The 18084-nt window shown below is 44.2% G+C and overlaps 1 protein-coding gene and 1 long non-coding RNA gene across 3 annotated transcripts in view; one reads left to right on the forward strand and one right to left on the reverse strand.

Annotated features, from left to right (window-relative positions):
- Positions 1-6327, forward strand: part of LOC135237846 (uncharacterized) — a 48449-nt gene extending 42122 nt beyond the window's left edge. Inside the window, exon 3 of one of the 2 annotated variants that reach the window (XR_010324944.1) lies at positions 6235-6327. This is a non-coding gene — a long non-coding RNA (uncharacterized LOC135237846). Of the gene's footprint in view, positions 1-1720; positions 2282-6234 lie in introns of those variants that run through there. The other variant, XR_010324943.1, reaches the window with a different exon arrangement.
- epha8 (eph receptor A8) overlaps positions 1-16469 on the reverse strand; it is a 91231-nt gene extending 74762 nt beyond the window's left edge. Inside the window, exon 1 of the mRNA XM_064305357.1 lies at positions 16066-16469. Within this exon, the coding sequence (XP_064161427.1) occupies positions 16066-16156 (91 nt within the window). The 5' untranslated portion in view covers positions 16157-16469. The remainder of the gene's footprint in view (positions 1-16065) is intronic.
- Between the last annotated feature and the right edge of the window lie 1615 nt (positions 16470-18084).

Below are 18084 nucleotides of genomic sequence, written 5' to 3' on the forward strand. Positions count from 1 at the left end.
TGGGGGGTCACTGTTTACTGTCGCGCAAGAATGACACTTACAAGCCCCTTTTATTATGAGTTTTCTATTACAGCACAACTCCGAATTAATCTCGGAGCTCCAACATGTCATAACACAGCCCTGGGTTTGCTGATAATAGATTGTCGAGACGAACCGCGATAAGTTAATTTTGATGTTGTGTTCGAACGGATTCAGTGCTCCGCCAGCAATCAGGGCAGGCGCTGAACTGTGTCAGCGGATGAGGTGTTTTGGGCGGGGCTGCCGCTTGCCAGAAATAAATAAGACAAAAAGCGCAGACGCTGAAGACACGGAATGATGTATCCCATCAGCCACTGCGTTTGTGACAAGGAAGTTCTGACATGTTGCTTGTTGTGTCTGGTTACACACAGACAGACAAACGGCGCACTGGACAATAACGCTCTGCAGATGTGGACTGACACCCAGCTCTCTCAGAGTGTGAAAAGCAGAAAACAACCTCACACCATGATTGCCAGAATACGGAACCTTAAAGAGAACCTTTCATACAGTATTCCAGTGCTATGAGTACTTTTTACCAATTAATTTTTTTTTTTTGAGATTCTCATTAGATCACCATTTAATACATTATATTGGGGCTTAAAATGAATTTCAGTTTTTTTAAATTACTTGAAACGTGTATTTAAAAAATGACCCCCCCAATGAAAATGTTTAATTTGAGTGGCCTATTTAATAGCCCGCGCATGGCATAATTAAAAATTATTTGTACAGTATGTCATGCTAAACACTCTTTGGGGTTTGATCTCTGCCACTGGAGATGCTTTTTGCTAAGAATTTGCTTGTTTCGGTTTCAAATTCAAAGTGTTTATTTTTTTTGGGCTAAATTTGGATGTAAAACGCACTGCTCGCTCCAGCTTGTTATCAGTGTGTTGAGTCAACTGTGTACGGCAGGGAATTTCAATTTCAAATCTGCTGGTTGCATTATTTTATGCTGCTAATAAATCTTTAAAGTGTGGTTTTTCAATTTTCGACAACGACATGTGCCACTGGATGAATCACTACCGGCATGAAAAAATAAATTACACGATGGCTCAAGCGGAGGTTTGTGTATTATCAGTTTCAACTACAGGAAGCACTGATATTTGCAAATGACACGTTATAAAATATTCAGCTACGTCGTTATAAAACCCCAGATGAAAATGACAGCGATTTCTAATGTAATTTTTGTTGCTGTTGTTGTTGTTGTTGTGTTAAGTCGACTGAGAACGGCTCGGAAAGCTGGGTTTTAAGCCCATGGGTTAAGTTCCGTTGCTAATAAATCACCAGAGTGTGAGTTTTTTGCAATTTCTCGAATGGCGTGCGCCACAACTGAAAGCACTGGGCACCTCCGCTGATGTAATAATGTGTAACAGACTATATGAAGATTTATTTATTTATTTATTTATTTATTTTTCAGATTCATATTCGCTCCTCCTCCCCCCCCCCGACACCCCCCCCCCAACCCAAACCCCCTGCTCTAAGCGAATCCGCGGCCCATGCATTATAAATCGCTTTTGTGTCTTTAAAATGAACGAGCGGCGTGTTTGGAACATTAATATCGCCACATAAAAACGTGTTTATAATCCATGAGGCGTGTCCGCCGCCTGCACTACCCTCTCCCTACCTTTACCCGCTCTTCATTGTATTACACGGCCGTGATTTATCTGCAGATTACCGAGCGTAAAACACGTTATTTCACCGCCAGAACCCCGAGATGCGGCGCGCCTCGAACCGTAAGCAGCCGGAGTCGGCGAGCGCTCGGGTGACATCGCGGGGAAAACTCCGGAGACGCATATTCAGCGCTTACTTGGAAGCGCTCCTTTGTGAAGCATTTGGGAGTTATTTGATTGCCACAGTGTTTGTCTAAATGAGGAGACCCTGCTGCTGTGGAAGAATAACATTAACAGTTAAATTGGAGCGATGCGTCCACTCTGTCAGGGAGGCTTACTTTACCATGTATAATAGACTCAAAGTTCCAGATTCAAACGAACCAAAAAACTGCTTTTTGCTGTTAGGCTTTTTTTATACCTGAAAATGAAGCCTGGATTCAAACAGCATCTGACCTAAAGTTTGGCTTAAAATACAGCGGTTTCTGACCTGGCTGAACTTTGCACTTATATCCATGTCAAAATTAAGCACAAGCGTGGGTCGAAATCCAGAGCGAGTGATGTACTAGGAACAGCAAAGTCGGCGATGTGTGTAGCTTTGCCATTCAGACATGGCCAGCGCTGTCCGGCGAGCGAAGCGTCAGATTGGGGCAGTTCCTGTCATTGGGGGCAGAGGGGCGTGATTAATCTTATCCTGTCCCGCTACAGGGGGAAGGGAGCAGACACGCTGCCTGCCCTAGGGGTCAGGCCAATAGCTCTGTAGTACCAAAGCAGGCTGTACTAACCATTCAGCATTCCACTGTAATAGCACGGTAGTACCAAAGCAGGCTGTACTAACCAGGCAGAATTACACTATAATAGCCCTGTAGTACAAAATGGGGGACGTAGGGAAGTGTCTGAAGAAAATGGTTCTCCCCCAAAAAGACCTAATGAAGACTCTCTCATTTGAAGAACCAGGGCATGATAAATATTGTAAGTATAACAACGCAGACTCAAAGGAGTGAAGAGAGTAATTGCATTCAACGTGGCGTGTATTTGTGTGGCAAGGATGGAAGAATTACTAGCTCAGTGAGAGTGCTCACCATCTGCAACTGACTGACACAGACAATTTATTAATTTCTTGGTATCAGATTTGGATGAGACATTTTGAATATCATGGTTCAATAAAATGTTTTTTTTTAATTTTTTTAAATTGCAGAGAGAATTAAGTTCACTGCATAAAACCTGCATTAAACATATGTAAGTCATACATCCGCAAGACCTAACTACTGCATACAGCATGCATGAAGCTGTGTTTCATAAAGCTAAATGCCTTACATTACATTACAAGCATTTAGCAGACGCTCTTATCCAGAGCGACTTACACAACTTTTTTACGTAGCATTTTACATTGTATCCATTTATACAGCTGGATATATACTGAAGCAATTCCGGTTAAGTACCTTGCTCAAGGGTACAACGGCAGTGTCCTTACCCGGGAATCGAACCTGCGACCTTTCGGTTACAAGCCCAGTTCCTTACCCACTGTGCTACACTCCGTCCGTTACGGAGTGCCATAATGTGATGAACAGGCAAGGCAATGAATCTAGCCAACAATGTCACATGACATTGCTAGAGGCACTGTGTATGAAATGCCATTTTTGGCAGCTTAATAAGCGCTTTATAAGACAGTTATAACTGTTTTATTGCGACTGATAGTCAGTCTTTGTGAAGATGAAATGGATTCATTTAGCTGTTGCAAAGACAACTGCCGTACATAAACCACATATACACTGGCCTGCTTAAAATGTTTCCCAACAATATTTTACATTTTAAAAAGTATTATAATTTGTATGCGGATGTATTTTAAATGGTTTTTAAATGATAAAAACAAAATGTCTGTCTCCAAATGGTGTGTTGTTGGTGCATTCACACTTTGACGTTGGCTTTACCTGCGTAATAATACTGACCTGTGCTGGCAGTGATATATTGTTTGTTGCAAACCTGTGCTGTTTATCTAATAATTGTTGATATTAAAGTGCCGGCAGTGATGTCTGGAGGATAAGGGTTGAAATGGGGCTCACTGTCGCTTTAATGAAGCGAATATGATTATCAAAGAAAGAAGTTTAAGAATTATTCAGTGCATAGATATTACTTAATTTATACAAAATTTTAGAAGTGAAACATTTAAATAATGTATAGTCATTTCCCCCGCTTTATTCTCTAGCATCTGGGACACGAAGAACATTATTTATGAAGGACCGGTTGGGACACAAACATCGATCGGTTGACAGGAAGTGAGTGCGGTGTTCAGAGTGAAAGCTATTTCAACTGCAAAGAGGAGAACATTAAAATTAAATTAGGTTTGAGAATGCCACCCCGGTTAATACCTTTGGGTGGCAGCCTGTATTCTGATGTGCTGAATAATGATTGCTGTAATTAGGTGAACATTTTGCGGATGTCGTACATACAAGTACTGTGGCTCATGCCTGGTTAACTCAGGTAGCATTGCAGTGTAGTTTCAGGGGTAATGAAAACCATTTTTATAAACTGCGCAGGTAGTAACAATGGAAACCAAATGGAAACCTTAGTGTCTTTAAAGGGTGGTAGATTTAAACATCAGCCTGACATTCATAATGAACATAAAAGTAGTTGTCCCAAATGTTTTGGTACTTTTGGTGAAGGACAGATTTGTGTTATATACAGTGAGTATACATGTATTTGTGTTATAAGTTTGTTATAATTGCTTAATTAATGAACCACTTTACTTTTTATTTAAAATATAAATCTTCTTCCTAAATCCTCTTCCTAAAGCTGTGCTATGAAGATATAAGCAGTGAAGTGAGTAGTATGCTGATGTGTGACCAAGATGTAGCACAAGGTAAACTTAATAGTGTCTAAAAATGTGAACCCAGTGCAATCACCATAACTAATTTATGGCTGGACTGTCATCGTCATGGTGGAAAGCAGGGCAAACGGAGAAGTGGCACCAGATTAATCTGGGAAGTTTGTTTTGGTTTGATTGAATTGCGGGGGCTCTCAAGCAGACAAAATGTGTTTGATTGAATCCCGCTGATAGTGTGACGGACGTGAGTTAGCGCGAGAATATCCGCTACAGACTTCTCCTCTGGCTGTGTGTGGGGGGACTTGGATCTGCTCAGTTCAGAGGGGGCTAATCTTTCTCTCTTTTTGTGCTACGGCGGGGGAAAGCGTTTGAAAGACCTACCTCTGTTACGCCGCTGCCTGTGACTCCGATAACGCGAATAATGTCCGTCAGTCAGCTTGAGGTTGCCGTGGGAATTGGGGGGGAGAGGGGGCAGGGGAGGCAGGGGGGAACGTAGCAGTAAGGCTTTTAGGGACACCGAGTTAGCATGTGAACGTTCCGCTACGGAACGTGATGTCATCCCCTGGAGAAGCGGCGAGGCTGCGATTAGCTTTTCCTCAGCCGCGGACCTTGATCTTCTAGCCCAGCGGGCGAATCAAATCTCATTGTTTCCGTGACGACCGGTGAGGCCCCACCGCACCTCCTGCCTCCGATACAATGGCGTATGTGAGATGAAAAATAAACAACAGAGGCTGAGCAGCGGCTTTAACGAAGCGTGTGGCCTTAGGAAAGGGGTTCATGAGTGTTTACGGTATGATGCTGCCACCTGCTTCATTTGCCTCAGCTACACTGTCATGTGACATTATCGACTGGATTCAGCGTCTGCATAACCGACGATAGGTATGCAGCATGAGGTATTATGCATTATAAACACTTCGCGAATGTGTTATGTAGTCATTATGTCACGCTGATGTGTGATTTACATATGCATTGTAAGTTGTTAGAAGCTACACAGAGTGTAACTCCAGAGCAAAGTTTTAAGTGTTTTTCTCTTTGCATATTTGAAGCACCGTGATTTAGTACACAGAAGCCATACGCTCCTGTTGGGCAGTAGAGAAATGCGATGGTTCCTTATAGGGTTTTATGGCTATTCTAATTTTCACATATTTCTTTCCCACTGGATCTGTTAAAAGGAAGAACATTACGTATAAGAACACAAAACCAACTGGAAAAATAAGAAAGCATATTGCCTTCCAGGAAAAAGCTAAACAAATTAAAGGGAAAAACATTGACTGAAATTAGTCTGCAGTACTATTTTCATATATTTTCTGGTGCAAAATGATAAAGGCCTAATAATGAAATATGCCTCAGGTTTTGCCAAAGTTAATTTTGGAAACAACTAAAAAAAGAAAAAAGTCAACTTATGTGTTATTATTTTCCAAGCATATATATATATAGTAGCTATATTCATACCATTTATTGTGTTAGTGTGAGCTCCTTATCACTAGTTTAAGTTTTTATGCAAATGCAAACTTGTATACTTATCCCGTACAGTATTGCTGTATGATGTAAAATAATGTACTCCGTGTTCACCTGTGACAGTGAAAATTAATCATTGTGCCGATAAAACAAAATGCAGAGCCGGGTAAGCTGACCTAAAGGCGAACCGTACTTTAAAATATGAGGGGAAGACGTCCCCTGCCATTTACACACAAAAAAACACACATAATCCCCAGTGCTGTGGGAGGACAGGGTAGACAGGTCTCTCCCAGGCCTTATAATGAACTGTTACTCTTCTTCTGTGGTTAGATTAGAACTTCCTGCCCACCCCCCCCTTCCCCATCCCCCCATCTCCCAGCAGAGGGAGTGGATGGAGCTGCCCCATCGCCTGCCACTGCAGACAGGTGAGTGTCCCTGGGGGGGCCCGTCCGGCCTATGCCACACCACCCCCCAATCCAACCCCAGCTCTGGAGCAAGGTGAGAGCTGCCTGCATTGATTTATTGCACCGAACTCCCCCCCAAAAAACTCCCTGCTAACAAGACCGCCATTTCACATATGAATGGACCCTTGGGTGACACGGTACACTGTCTGGACATCCAACCAACCAACCCGTGCCGGGGTAGTCAGGGGATGAAGCACAATCTTAAATGAGTTTCCTGGGATTGCTGGTGACGTTATGAAACAACAGAGATGACTCTCAAGTGGATCAGTCAGTAAATGCACCCTCCTTCAGTTTAGGCAGGGCCCAATAAACACAGATTAAAACTATGGCCAAGATTGAAATTATGGCTGAGTTTTAAACTATGGCTGTGTTGTTTCCTGGCTATAACCTGGAGTCCACTTTCGCAGGACGCACGGTCTGTTTCGTCCTGCCGGTGGATATAAGCACCTATGTTTTCCGCTACATAGCATAAGAATCCCAGTTTTATCTAGGATATTTTTGTTCTTTTAAACCCTGCTACATGTTTTAAAGAAGTTATATCCCTGTGTTGCCAATTCATGCTGCTTAGCTCCATGTTACTCTCAGTGTTTATTTGAATTCCTACCAGCAACTTAAAATCTAAGACCCTTCTGCATGTCATCTCAGTACAACTCTAGAATTTCTATCATCAGACACTTGAACTTACACGTGAACAGGAGCTACATTCATTTTTTTCCCCAGTATTTGGAAACAATACGTAAGTGTGTCTGCTTGGAAAAATGCAAAAACCATCGTGTTAACAAAGCAAGCCTGAAACCTCACAAAGAATACATTAATACATTGCTCCTACATTATTTAATTGCCCAAAGGCTGTTACGAGTAATTGTCATTATTTGCTTGTTTATTAGCCGCTCTTATCCAACTTCTAATGATATGAGCAATGTTTGCGAGCGGGGGAATAGCGATCGATACGCACCTCAGTGAGCAGCATTAGTAATAGGATTTCCTAAAAGGCTGCGATTCTTTTTTGTAAATAGTTTTTTATAACGCGCTCCAGAAAACGCCGCACTTCCAAACGGCTCGTTATCCGCGGTGCGTTCTCCGCGCGCGCCTTTTAAGCAGCTTTTTATGAATCGGAGGGGCGAGCAGAACGCTCGGGGGTCTCCTGGCTGAACGTGCCGCGGGCCGCCGAAATGCAAAAATTCCGGCAGGCGCGAGGCTTTACCTCCAGCTAGCGAGCGAGCGGGGGTGGTGGGGGAGGTGAGGGGGTGAGGGGTGGGGAGGAAATTGCGCGTAACCCTCCTTGAACTCTGGATGGCGGAGCCCAATTACCGTGCGAACCTGCCCCGCCGCCGACATCGCTCCCCCCCGCCCCCCACCCCCCTCCCCCCGTACGAACGACGGGGATATCATACATCATGTACTTGAATTATTTCCCTTCTCCGGGGAAAATGCGAATCTGCTCTAGGTTTTCTTTTCTTTTTTTTTTTTTTTTTTAAACTCACTGTTTGGTTTTGAGAGGCATGGTGGGGCGGGGGGGGGTGGGGGGGGGGGCATCAGGGTATGTCAAAATATTGGTATACAGACGTAATGGATTTTCAAAGCGCTCGAGTTAACACCGAATGCCTGCTGAATATCACATGAACCACACACACCAAAGCGCAAAGATTTTGTGGTGAAACAGTTATTTCAAACTCTGTTTTCTGGGCATATTTGTTTCTGTTACTTTTCACTAGGAGTGCAGAGAACAAAAACATGTAGGTGAATATATTTTTGTATCGCCTCCCTGTAATTAACAGCTTCTAGTATAGACTTTTCATGCTTTGCTGCTGTGTAAAATTAAAGAAAACATTTGAGAATCTATGAGGAAAAATAATATAAAAAATTTTTACCTATTTTTACCACTCTGCAAAACTTATTAGACATAATTTATGTATACATAATGTTTTCAGGTTTTATTTCTTAACAGTGCTTATCGCAATCAGAAATCCTGACGTACATAGCAGTGATTTGTCCGCAATGCCAGTGACATTTGGGGAAAGTAAAACTTGAGAGCTGAGACAGAGAAGCTGAGACCCCGTGGCAATTCTGTACCCCTGTCCCACCAACAGCATTCACTTCTTTGCGTTGTGGCTTGTCATTCAGAGAGTACAGACAGAGAAGTTTAACCCATTACAATCACACATATGTTATTAGAATGTACTTAACCGAACCCTCTAATGCTGATGTCACAATCACAATCACTGCTGGTTATTGAATGCAGTGGAGTTCTAGAATGCTGATTTTAGAATTTAGAAAAACATAAAAACAAAAATAAAAACCAAAAGCATATTCTTCATCAAATTTGTTTATAAAGAGAAATTTATCAGTATTCCAACAGTGTTTTGCCTTTTAATAAAAAAAGAACTATTTTTAAAATTCCATTTGATGCCCTTGAAAGGGAGGGGGACCAATCAGGCATCAGCTGAACCGCCCATTGCTGTCTTCATGCCAAATGGCAGAATCCAAGCAGGGGGGGGCCCATGTTTGGTCAGTAATGAGCTGTGAGTCCTCCTGAGCGGGTGGGATTACTGCTGGCACAAAGGAACCCCCTCCATTTTGGATGAGACGCTAAACCCAGGTCTCGACTCACCGCGGTCATTCGCTGTTCCAGTGGCACTTATCACGAGGACCCGAAACGGTTAACCCCTGGGCGCTCCGGCCAAATCCACAGCCCGACCCCTCCAACTGACCCTCTACTCCACACCTGGGGGGTGTTTGGCTGGTTTAATCTGCGCCTCTCGGCCTGTAGAGATGGTGTAAGAGGCGCTACTGCGCCCTGTCAAGTGGGTGCTGCTCGCAGGTCGAGGAACAGAACTCCCTCATTACTGTTTAAAAGCTCCTTCGGGCCCATCGATGAAAGGCGCGGTATTGAAGTCCGTTTGATTCCGAGTTTTGAAGCGTAGCTGTATAGCAATGCTTTAGTCCCTATGGCGGAACAGGAGAGCTGTATCTTTTTATTTCATATCGAGGCCTGCTATCCCCTCAGCGTCTGAGTCAGGTTAACAGCTGCCTTCCAGCCAAAGCCAGCGTGAAAATCAATTAATTTATTTGCCATGACACACTGAGTAGTAGCAGTTCAAGGCACTTCAGACCAGCAGATGATAAAGGTTCCGATATCTCTATGCCACAAGACAATGCATTGACAAGTCATTTGAATGATGATGACAGGTAATGAATGAGTGCTATTGGTATGGATGTTATCGCTCCCAATGCGCATAATGTAATTTGGTCGGGGATCCCTGCTATAAGATTAAGAGCAAAATTGGTTGTGTTATGAAACGTTAATATTCAAACACTATGGCAATTAAAGTAAGCAAATACACGGTGTTCATTTAACTTTCACTTGAGTCCAAGAGTACTCAAAAAGACTGCACTCTATCACTTTGTGCTGTGTGTGTGTGTGTGAGCATGTACATATGTAGAGTTAACAGTCCCTGAATGCCTCAGGAAATGCTGCCGTTATCGTTCATGCTGAACCGTATGTGTGAATGTTTATAGCAACGACGCCCCGGTCTTCGGTTCCCGACACAACGCAGTCAACGCTGCTGCTCTCTCCCACGTTAGCCGTTTCACCCCCGTGCCTTTTGAGCCCGTTAGCTGCTCTCTCCCACGTTAGCGTTCACCCGCGTCCCATTTGAGCCCGTTAGCTAGACGGTGGACGTGCGTGCAGGTAAGAGGGCCGTCTCTGTCCCAGGCATTCTCCCGTGGCACGCCAGAGTGCTCCGTGCCGCTGAGAAAGGGCTCGGTCGCGTGCCTGTTAGCTAGCGCTAGTGTTAGCGCTCCTGGCGCACAGCTGGAGTTCTCTCTCTCTCAGCTGGGGGGGGGGGGGGGATGGTCACGGAATCAGAAGGATACATCGAACGACAGCGGAATCGTACAGGATTCTCCGGCCATTGGCTGCCAGGGCGAAGGCGCAAATTAGTTGCCTTGGTGAGAAAGATGACGCCAAGGTGCCAAATAGACTTACTACATTACATTACAATACATTACAGGCATTTAGCAGACGCTCTTATCCAGAATGACCTTTTGGTTACAAGCCCAGTGCCTTACCCTCTATGCTACATTGCCGTCCCATTAACTCAGGCTTGCTTGTCTATTACTACAAAAGTAGTAATCAGTGGCCTCGTTTACAAAACATTCACAATAAAATGTTCAATGGTGGCTTACACAGAAAACCATGACTAGAGTAGTTATTTATGAAATATGCCTTTGACATGGATATGATCGTATCTTTAAAGTTAACACTAGTCCTAACTTTGTTACCTGCTGGTTATGCGTAGGTACTGGACGTGTGAGGGCTGTGGAGCAGGGAAGGTGAACCCCCAGAAATGAGCTGTGTTAGAAATTTAAGAGCAACTCTTCATTGATGAGCAATTTTAGGAATGAACAGTGCAAGAAACGCTGAAATGTAACTTTGTTTACCTGCCGCATTCACAAGAAGGGCTAATGGTAAAGCACGTTCACGCAAGTTCACTATATCGTGTGAGATTTATACACCACCGTTGCGTAAGACGCAGATATGCCACTTTAAACCAGCGTAACCAACTTTTTTTTTTTAGTTTTTGTTTTTTAGGTTTTTTTTTTTGCTCTCAGTTATTTTTATAAATTTAAGCGTAAGCATAACTTGGGGAATGATCTTAAGATTAAATATAAGTTTAAATCGAAGAACATGCTTGTCCAGTAAATAACGCCTCGGGTCAATAGATATGGTCGAGAGCCTTTTAGATAGTCATTTATTTTTGTGGGAACTTGAGAAATTGAGTGATAGATCATATTAATATTTTTAAACAAAAAAATCTATATAGTAATATATAAATATCGTATGTATTTTTTCCCCTCTCCCTAACTGTACGATACAGTAATTTCATAATTTCTCAGCTATTATTGAACAAAGCGTACTGTTTTGGTATGCTGTTCCCTGAATGAAACACAGCATTCTCTCAGCAGGTCTGTCTCGCAGTATTTGCTCTGCTGGTTTTGAGAAGGTGATAACCACGGAAAGTCAATGAATTAACTCAGGCTTGTTTTTATATTTTCGCTTTAGATTTTTCTGTCAGTAATGATAAGTTTGTTCCAAAAATGACTAAAGTAACAGCTTAGTAATAATAAAAAATGTGTCTGTGCGTGTGCACGTGTGTGTATGTATGTGAATGAATGAATGAATGAATCATTGCATTTATATACCGAACGCTCAAAGTGCTTTTACAGTGATGAGTGGGAACTCACCTTACCCACCACCAATATATGCGAGTATATAAATATTGTCTATATACATGATTTGCAGTTAAATGGCACATTGTACAGTTTTCCATTTTGTAAAACAATACAGTATAATTTCATAGATAAAAAGCCTAGCGTACAGTATTAAAAATAAAAACATGTTCCAGACAGTATTGGACAGTGCAGTTTGATATTGTGTTTATATTCAGGTTTCATGTGGACGTTTTTAGTTGTGTTTCCGTTTGCAGTCGGATGGAGTTTAAATGAAATGCATCATTACGCACGTCTCTGGGCCGGTGCTGTGTGCAGCTTCCTCACTTGTCTGCTGTCTGATTAAATCCAGGGCCCGAATCCGACAGGCCTGCGTGCACATGAAAAACCTCAGATGCAGGATTATCAAAGGAAACTGTTTTATTTTTTATTTTTAACGCATTAAATTTAGACATTCTACATTTTCCCCACGAAGGAAAATCAGGGGCTTGGCCATTTGAATGTCCCAGAAAGGAGATGAAAGATGAGTTTGGAAGGGGTTCGTTTGTCACCCCGCGCCTCGCCTTACCCACTGGTGGGTCACCCCAATCCCATGCCCCGCCCGGTTCCCCCCCGCCCGCCCGCCTGCCCACCCTCGCCCTGGCAGCCAGGGACTGGAGACTCACACCATCAGGGACTACGATCATGGCCTCCCATCCTGGCATTTCCACCATCGTTTGATGTGTCCTTCTGATTCCGTGACCATCAGCCCCCCCCCCCCAGTGCTGAACTCCAGCTGAGCGCTGGGTGCGCTAGCGCTAACTAACAGGCACGCGACCGAGCCCTTTCTCAGCGGCACGGAGCACTCTCACGTGCCACGGGAGGATGTCTGAGACAGAGACAGCCCTCTTACCTGCACGCACTGTCCACCGTCATCTAGCTAACGGGCTCAAAAGTGACGCGGGTGAACGCTAACGTGAGAGAGAGCAGCTAACGGGCTCAAATAGGATGCGGGTGAACGCTAACGTGAGAGAGAGCAGCTAACGGGCTCAAATAGGATGCGGGTGAACGCTAACGTGAGAGAGCAGCTAACGGGCTCAAATAGAATGCGGGTGAACGCTAACGTGAGAGAGAGCAGCTAACGGGCTGAAATAGGATGCGGGTGAACGCTAACGTGAGAGAGAGCAGCTAACGGGCTCAAATAGGATGCGGGTGAACGCTAACGTGAGGGAGAGCAGCTAACGGGCTCAAATAGGATGCGGGTGAACGCTAACGTGAGGGAGAGCAGCTAACGGGCTCAAATAGGATGCGGGTGAACGCTAACGTGAGAGAGAGCAGCTAACGGGCTCAAATGGGATGCGGGTGAACGCTAACGTGAGGGAGAGCAGCTAACGGGCTCAAAAGGGACGCGGGTGAACGCTAACGTGGGAGAGGGCAGCGGCGGTGATTGTGTTGTGTTGTGTCGGGAACCGAAGACCGTGGCACTAAACATTTGCACATACGGTTCAGCGTGAACGACGGGTTTCGGCCGCGAGGCAAACCGTCGCACGGAGGGAAAGGACTGGCTGCCGCTCGCCGCTGAGACAGACCATTCGCTGACCAATCCGATCACATACCCGCATTGCATTACATTACATTACAGGCATTTAGCCAGACGCTCTTATCCAGAGCGACTTACACAACTTTGGTGGATATATATACTGGAGCAATGCAGGTTAGGTACCTTGCTCAAGGGTACGACGGCAGTGTACTAGCGGGGAATCGAACCTGAGACCTTCAGGTTACAAGACCAACTCCTTACCGATTATACTACACTGCCGCCCCATTACCCGTTACCTTTACGGGCTACACCGCAGGTAGCGTGAGTGAGGGCACGCGATAATCTGAAGCTTCTGTCTGGAAAACGAATCATCTTTCTTCAGTGGTCATGGTCTCAGCCGCCATTACTGATTTATATAAACATTATGGTCATGCTCCATGCTTCAGTTCAGCTGTTTTATATTTGTACGGAAGCAGTGCGGAACTGTACATTGACTGTTTCAAATATGTTGCATACTTACATTAAACATAATGAATGCTTGACATACATTACTTTGACATAGTGTCAATAACAGTGGCACTAATCTTCTGTAAATAATTGAATTTCTACAGTAGCCCAGTAGGGTTCAATGTGTTCCAGAAAAAAAGTCTCCTGCATTTTTCACTACTGCTATATTCTTCTGGACAGCATTTTAAAAATAATGGCATTAAAATGCTTTGCTTTGAAAGGTTTTCCTAACTGCTCAAATGGTATAATAATAGTAATAATAATAATAATAATAATAATAATAATAATAAGCAGGTCCTCATTGGTGGCCACCCATTTATGGAACCCTTATCATGTTGAACTGTAAAATATCTTCAGAATAATAGAAACAAAAAGTTATCACATGACACAGGTTCACTTTTGAAACCCGGAAAAGATGTACAACAGGACATCTGTCTCTTCATTAACTGAGGAGCACATAAAGACGTTGTGTTGGCAATGAAGTGACTAATGGCCAGGGGGTGGCCAGGCTTGTGCGTGTTGGGTCGCTGGCCACAAGCACGGGATTTACTGATTACAGTGCTCTACTGGGTACGAGCAACGGGGCATACTGGAGATTAAAGCACAGCGTTATGTCATAATTAATTTAGTAAATTACCCTACACTGCTCGTACGCGTCCGGCTTTATTCTTCTCCTTCTGGGAATGCCGTGCAGGGTGTCCATAGAAAAAAGACTAATCAATGCTAGGTGATTTAGTGCAGTACAAAACACAACACACGTACGTTGCTGAAATTATTGTTGCGCGCTTGCAGGCGTAGATGCAGACAGACTGCAGTGGCAGTCTGAGTCCCTCGCCCTGTATTCCGTCAATATTACACATGATACGTTTGACATTTCGTTTGTAAAAAGCCTAATTTGAATAATATTAAATAAATAAATAAATAAATAATGATTTCAATTTTCCGTGCCCGTTTGGTGCCGCACCGCCCGGCTCGGGAGATAATACCGGAACGAGTGGCGATAAGGTCAATATTAATGAAAATTCACCTCAGTTGGTAGCCCGCAAAAAAAAATTTCCCTCCTTTTTTACTGTGCAATAAACTGTGAGGCAGGTAGACATTAAACGGTCAAATGCTCATCCATATTTATATGTTTTTCCTCCTGTCTCTCTCTCTGCTTACACAGTGTCATAATCAGGATGGGGGGGAGGAATGCCTTTCAGAATCCACAGACATCTATTGAGCTATTAATACCACGCTTTTCTATGTTAGACCTTTTATGGAGATTTTGACCTTTTTTTTCTTTTTTAAAACAAATTTTGGTTAAATGGTCAAAATTTGACTGCAGTTCAAAGCATAATCAGCTGCGTAGTTACGATCCCAAAAGCAGTGTAAACAACTTTCTGAAGTCTGATAAGTTTTGAGAGTTTTGCACCACCGCGTATGCTGAACATATATGGGCACACAGAAAACAGCGGGGGAACTGTGGTAAGTGCTCCGCGCGTCTGCGGACTACCCTGGGGATCAGAGACGGGGACGTTCAGCGACTCAGAGACCTATATACTTATAGGGCACAAAAATGATAAATCATATATGTGACACTATGAAGCAACATAGGTGTGTGCGCATATACGCACACAGAGCTCAAACGCAGATGCATTAACATAAACACGCACACACACACACCCACACCCACACACACTCACGCACGCATCTTATCAAACAAACTTACACACATATGACTATCCGCATGCCAACATACCCACACGCACACACCCACATATTCACAAACTTGCACACATATGATTATCTGTATGCCACCATACCCACACACACACTGTGAAACGCACACACACACGAACACACACACACACTGTGAAACGCACACACACACACTCTGAAACACACACACACTCTGAAATGCACACACACGCACACACACCCCCACAAGCTTGCGTGCAGAAACACATACATGAACACGTTCCGTCCATCAATGTTAGTTTTCTGTACAGTAGTTATGAAACTGTCGCTTTCTCTCTCTCTGTGTCCGTCACTGTCCCCCCCCCCTCTTTCTCTCTGTTTCTCTCTTTCTCTCTTTCTCTCACACGCACATCTCTCCTGTCAGGCTACACATTGCGCGGTCATGTGATTCCGTGCCGAAGCGCTCTTTCGCGGCTCTGTTCCGTGCCCCCCTCTCGTCCCGGCAGATTGCGCCGCTTTCCGGCCCCCTGGCTGCGCGCCCCCCCGCTGCTCGGGGGAACTTTGCCGCCCCCCCCACCCCCCCACAGGGGCCCAAACTTTAGCCGTGGGGGGTGAGTATGGGGGTGGGGGGGGCAGAGCGGAGGGCCAGGACGGCCGGTCCGGGCTACGCGTAACCCCCGGCCAGCGCTAATCCCCGCTGGAGGCAGGAGCTCGGATACAGCACATCCCATAATGCACACCGCGCGCGGCTGACCTTACCTTCGTTGTTGGTGCCTCCGGCGTGGGAGCAGAGTGCCTGGAAGGTAATAGTCCACAGGAGGAGAGGTGGGAGCCCCAGATCCAATGCCATTGCGCCCGCATACACCCTGCACGCAGGGTCTCTCTCTCTCTCTCTCTCACTCTCTCTCTCTCTCTCACTCCCTCTCTCTCTCTCTCTTTCTCCCGCTCCCTGTGTACAAACAGACCCCCAGCTCGATTAGGAACTCCGAGCACATTCGGCAGACTTAAAACTGCCAGCGCTCAGACACATGCACGCAGCCAAGCGGGGCTCGGGGGAGGGGACCAACTGCCTGTCACAATTTAGCAACCAATTAGAACAAAGGCTTTGCACTTCCACAAACCAAATACTCCCTCGCTGTCTTTCTCTCCTCTCCTCTCCTCTCTCGATCGCTCCCCCTCACTTTCACTCGCTCTCTTTCTCTCTCTCTCTATCTCTCCCCCTCACTCTCTCCCTCTCTCTATACATACAGTATATATAAAAACTTTTTTTTTTTTTTTTTTTTTACCAGAAAAACAGCTCATCGTTTTAACTCCTCCTGCACCGGAGGACTGAATGGATTTAAGGTTTTCACTGACATATTGAAATAACACAGTCTATGCTTCATGTATGCATTTCGCACTGACAGAAGTGAAGAGGTTGTATTCACATGAACATATGCGGTTAAAGCAGAACATTTTCATTTGCCATGTATTGTAATTTCTTATAATTGCCAATACAAAAAATACGCAATGCAATCCTTAGTTGTTGACTCACCAATCAGCCAAATACTTGAGAGCACAGCGGCATTCACAATTAAGCCTTATTAAGCGCATTATTAACCTGTCACTGATACAAGAACGTTAGTAATAATTGAAAAAATGTCACACTGCCAAAAGGACACTGCTTACAGTAAAACACAACGTGGAAAAGGCAACACTTGTTTATTTAAGGAAGGGAGAGACCCAAATAAAAATAGTTTTCATATAAGAAGCCAAAGATAGCAGGTCACTTTAAAGGGGATGTATCATTCGAAAGGCTGAAGTGGGAGAGAAAAAAGAAGAAAAAAAACCCTGATTGCCACCGGTTTTATTCTTGGCTATATAATATAAAATTCTTTAAATTTATTTATTTTCAAATCACCCTCCCAAGATGTGATTTCCAAATGACCTCCATTTTGTATGCGTTTGTGTCTTGGAGGTTTTTACGGTACGTTATTTATATTCACACGGAGATCATTTCTGTTTCCTTCAATACCAATCGACTGAAGCTGATTATCGATTAATCTTTTTTTTAATACCTTACGAGCATAAAACCCTAACTCTGATCCCCGTGCATAAACAGAGAACCCCCAGGCCGCGTTCTGTTTTCGGTCTTAACATGATTGCGAAATAAATTTGACTATAATATGAAACATGCATCTTAAGATGAGGGAGCGCCACATCCCGTGATTGCATAAGACAGTGCTTTCGACAGTAGAATTTTTCAAGTTTATTTCAACGGCTTGACCGTAAATAGCACCTACAGCAATATAGAAATAAAGCGGCAAAAAAAACGCTCGGTAGCTTATCGTTTATTGTTCTGGATCATTTATTGTTCTTATCGTGCCTGTCGCGAGCATGTTCTCAACATCTCTCAGGGAAAACTTTCCTTTTTGAATATCACGTTTGTGCCGGATAAATAATTATTTATTGATCCCGGCTGGTGTGTGTGAAGGAACCTGGCCGTGCCGTGAAACCGGCAGGTTTAGCGATCGATGGCCTCCTCAGCTGTGATTTCCAGTTCCCGGTAATGGTCGCCGGTGTCCGGTGAACACCGAACGAGGGGCAGCCGGAGAGCTCTGCTTTAAACTGCTACCTGTCCCCAACAATGTTTTTTTTTTTACTCTGCTTTTTTTTTGTGATTGACAAGCCTAGGCAGTTCAGCGACGGTTCCCCCACCTGCAGCTAATTCCGTTTTACCTGACGGTGTAGCATTACCACATGTTTGTGCACTTTCTTTTATCTGAGTTTAATTATGAA

Source organism: Anguilla rostrata, chromosome 13 (assembly GCF_018555375.3).
Source record: "Anguilla rostrata isolate EN2019 chromosome 13, ASM1855537v3, whole genome shotgun sequence".
Classification (NCBI taxonomy): Eukaryota; Metazoa; Chordata; class Actinopteri; order Anguilliformes; family Anguillidae; genus Anguilla; species Anguilla rostrata.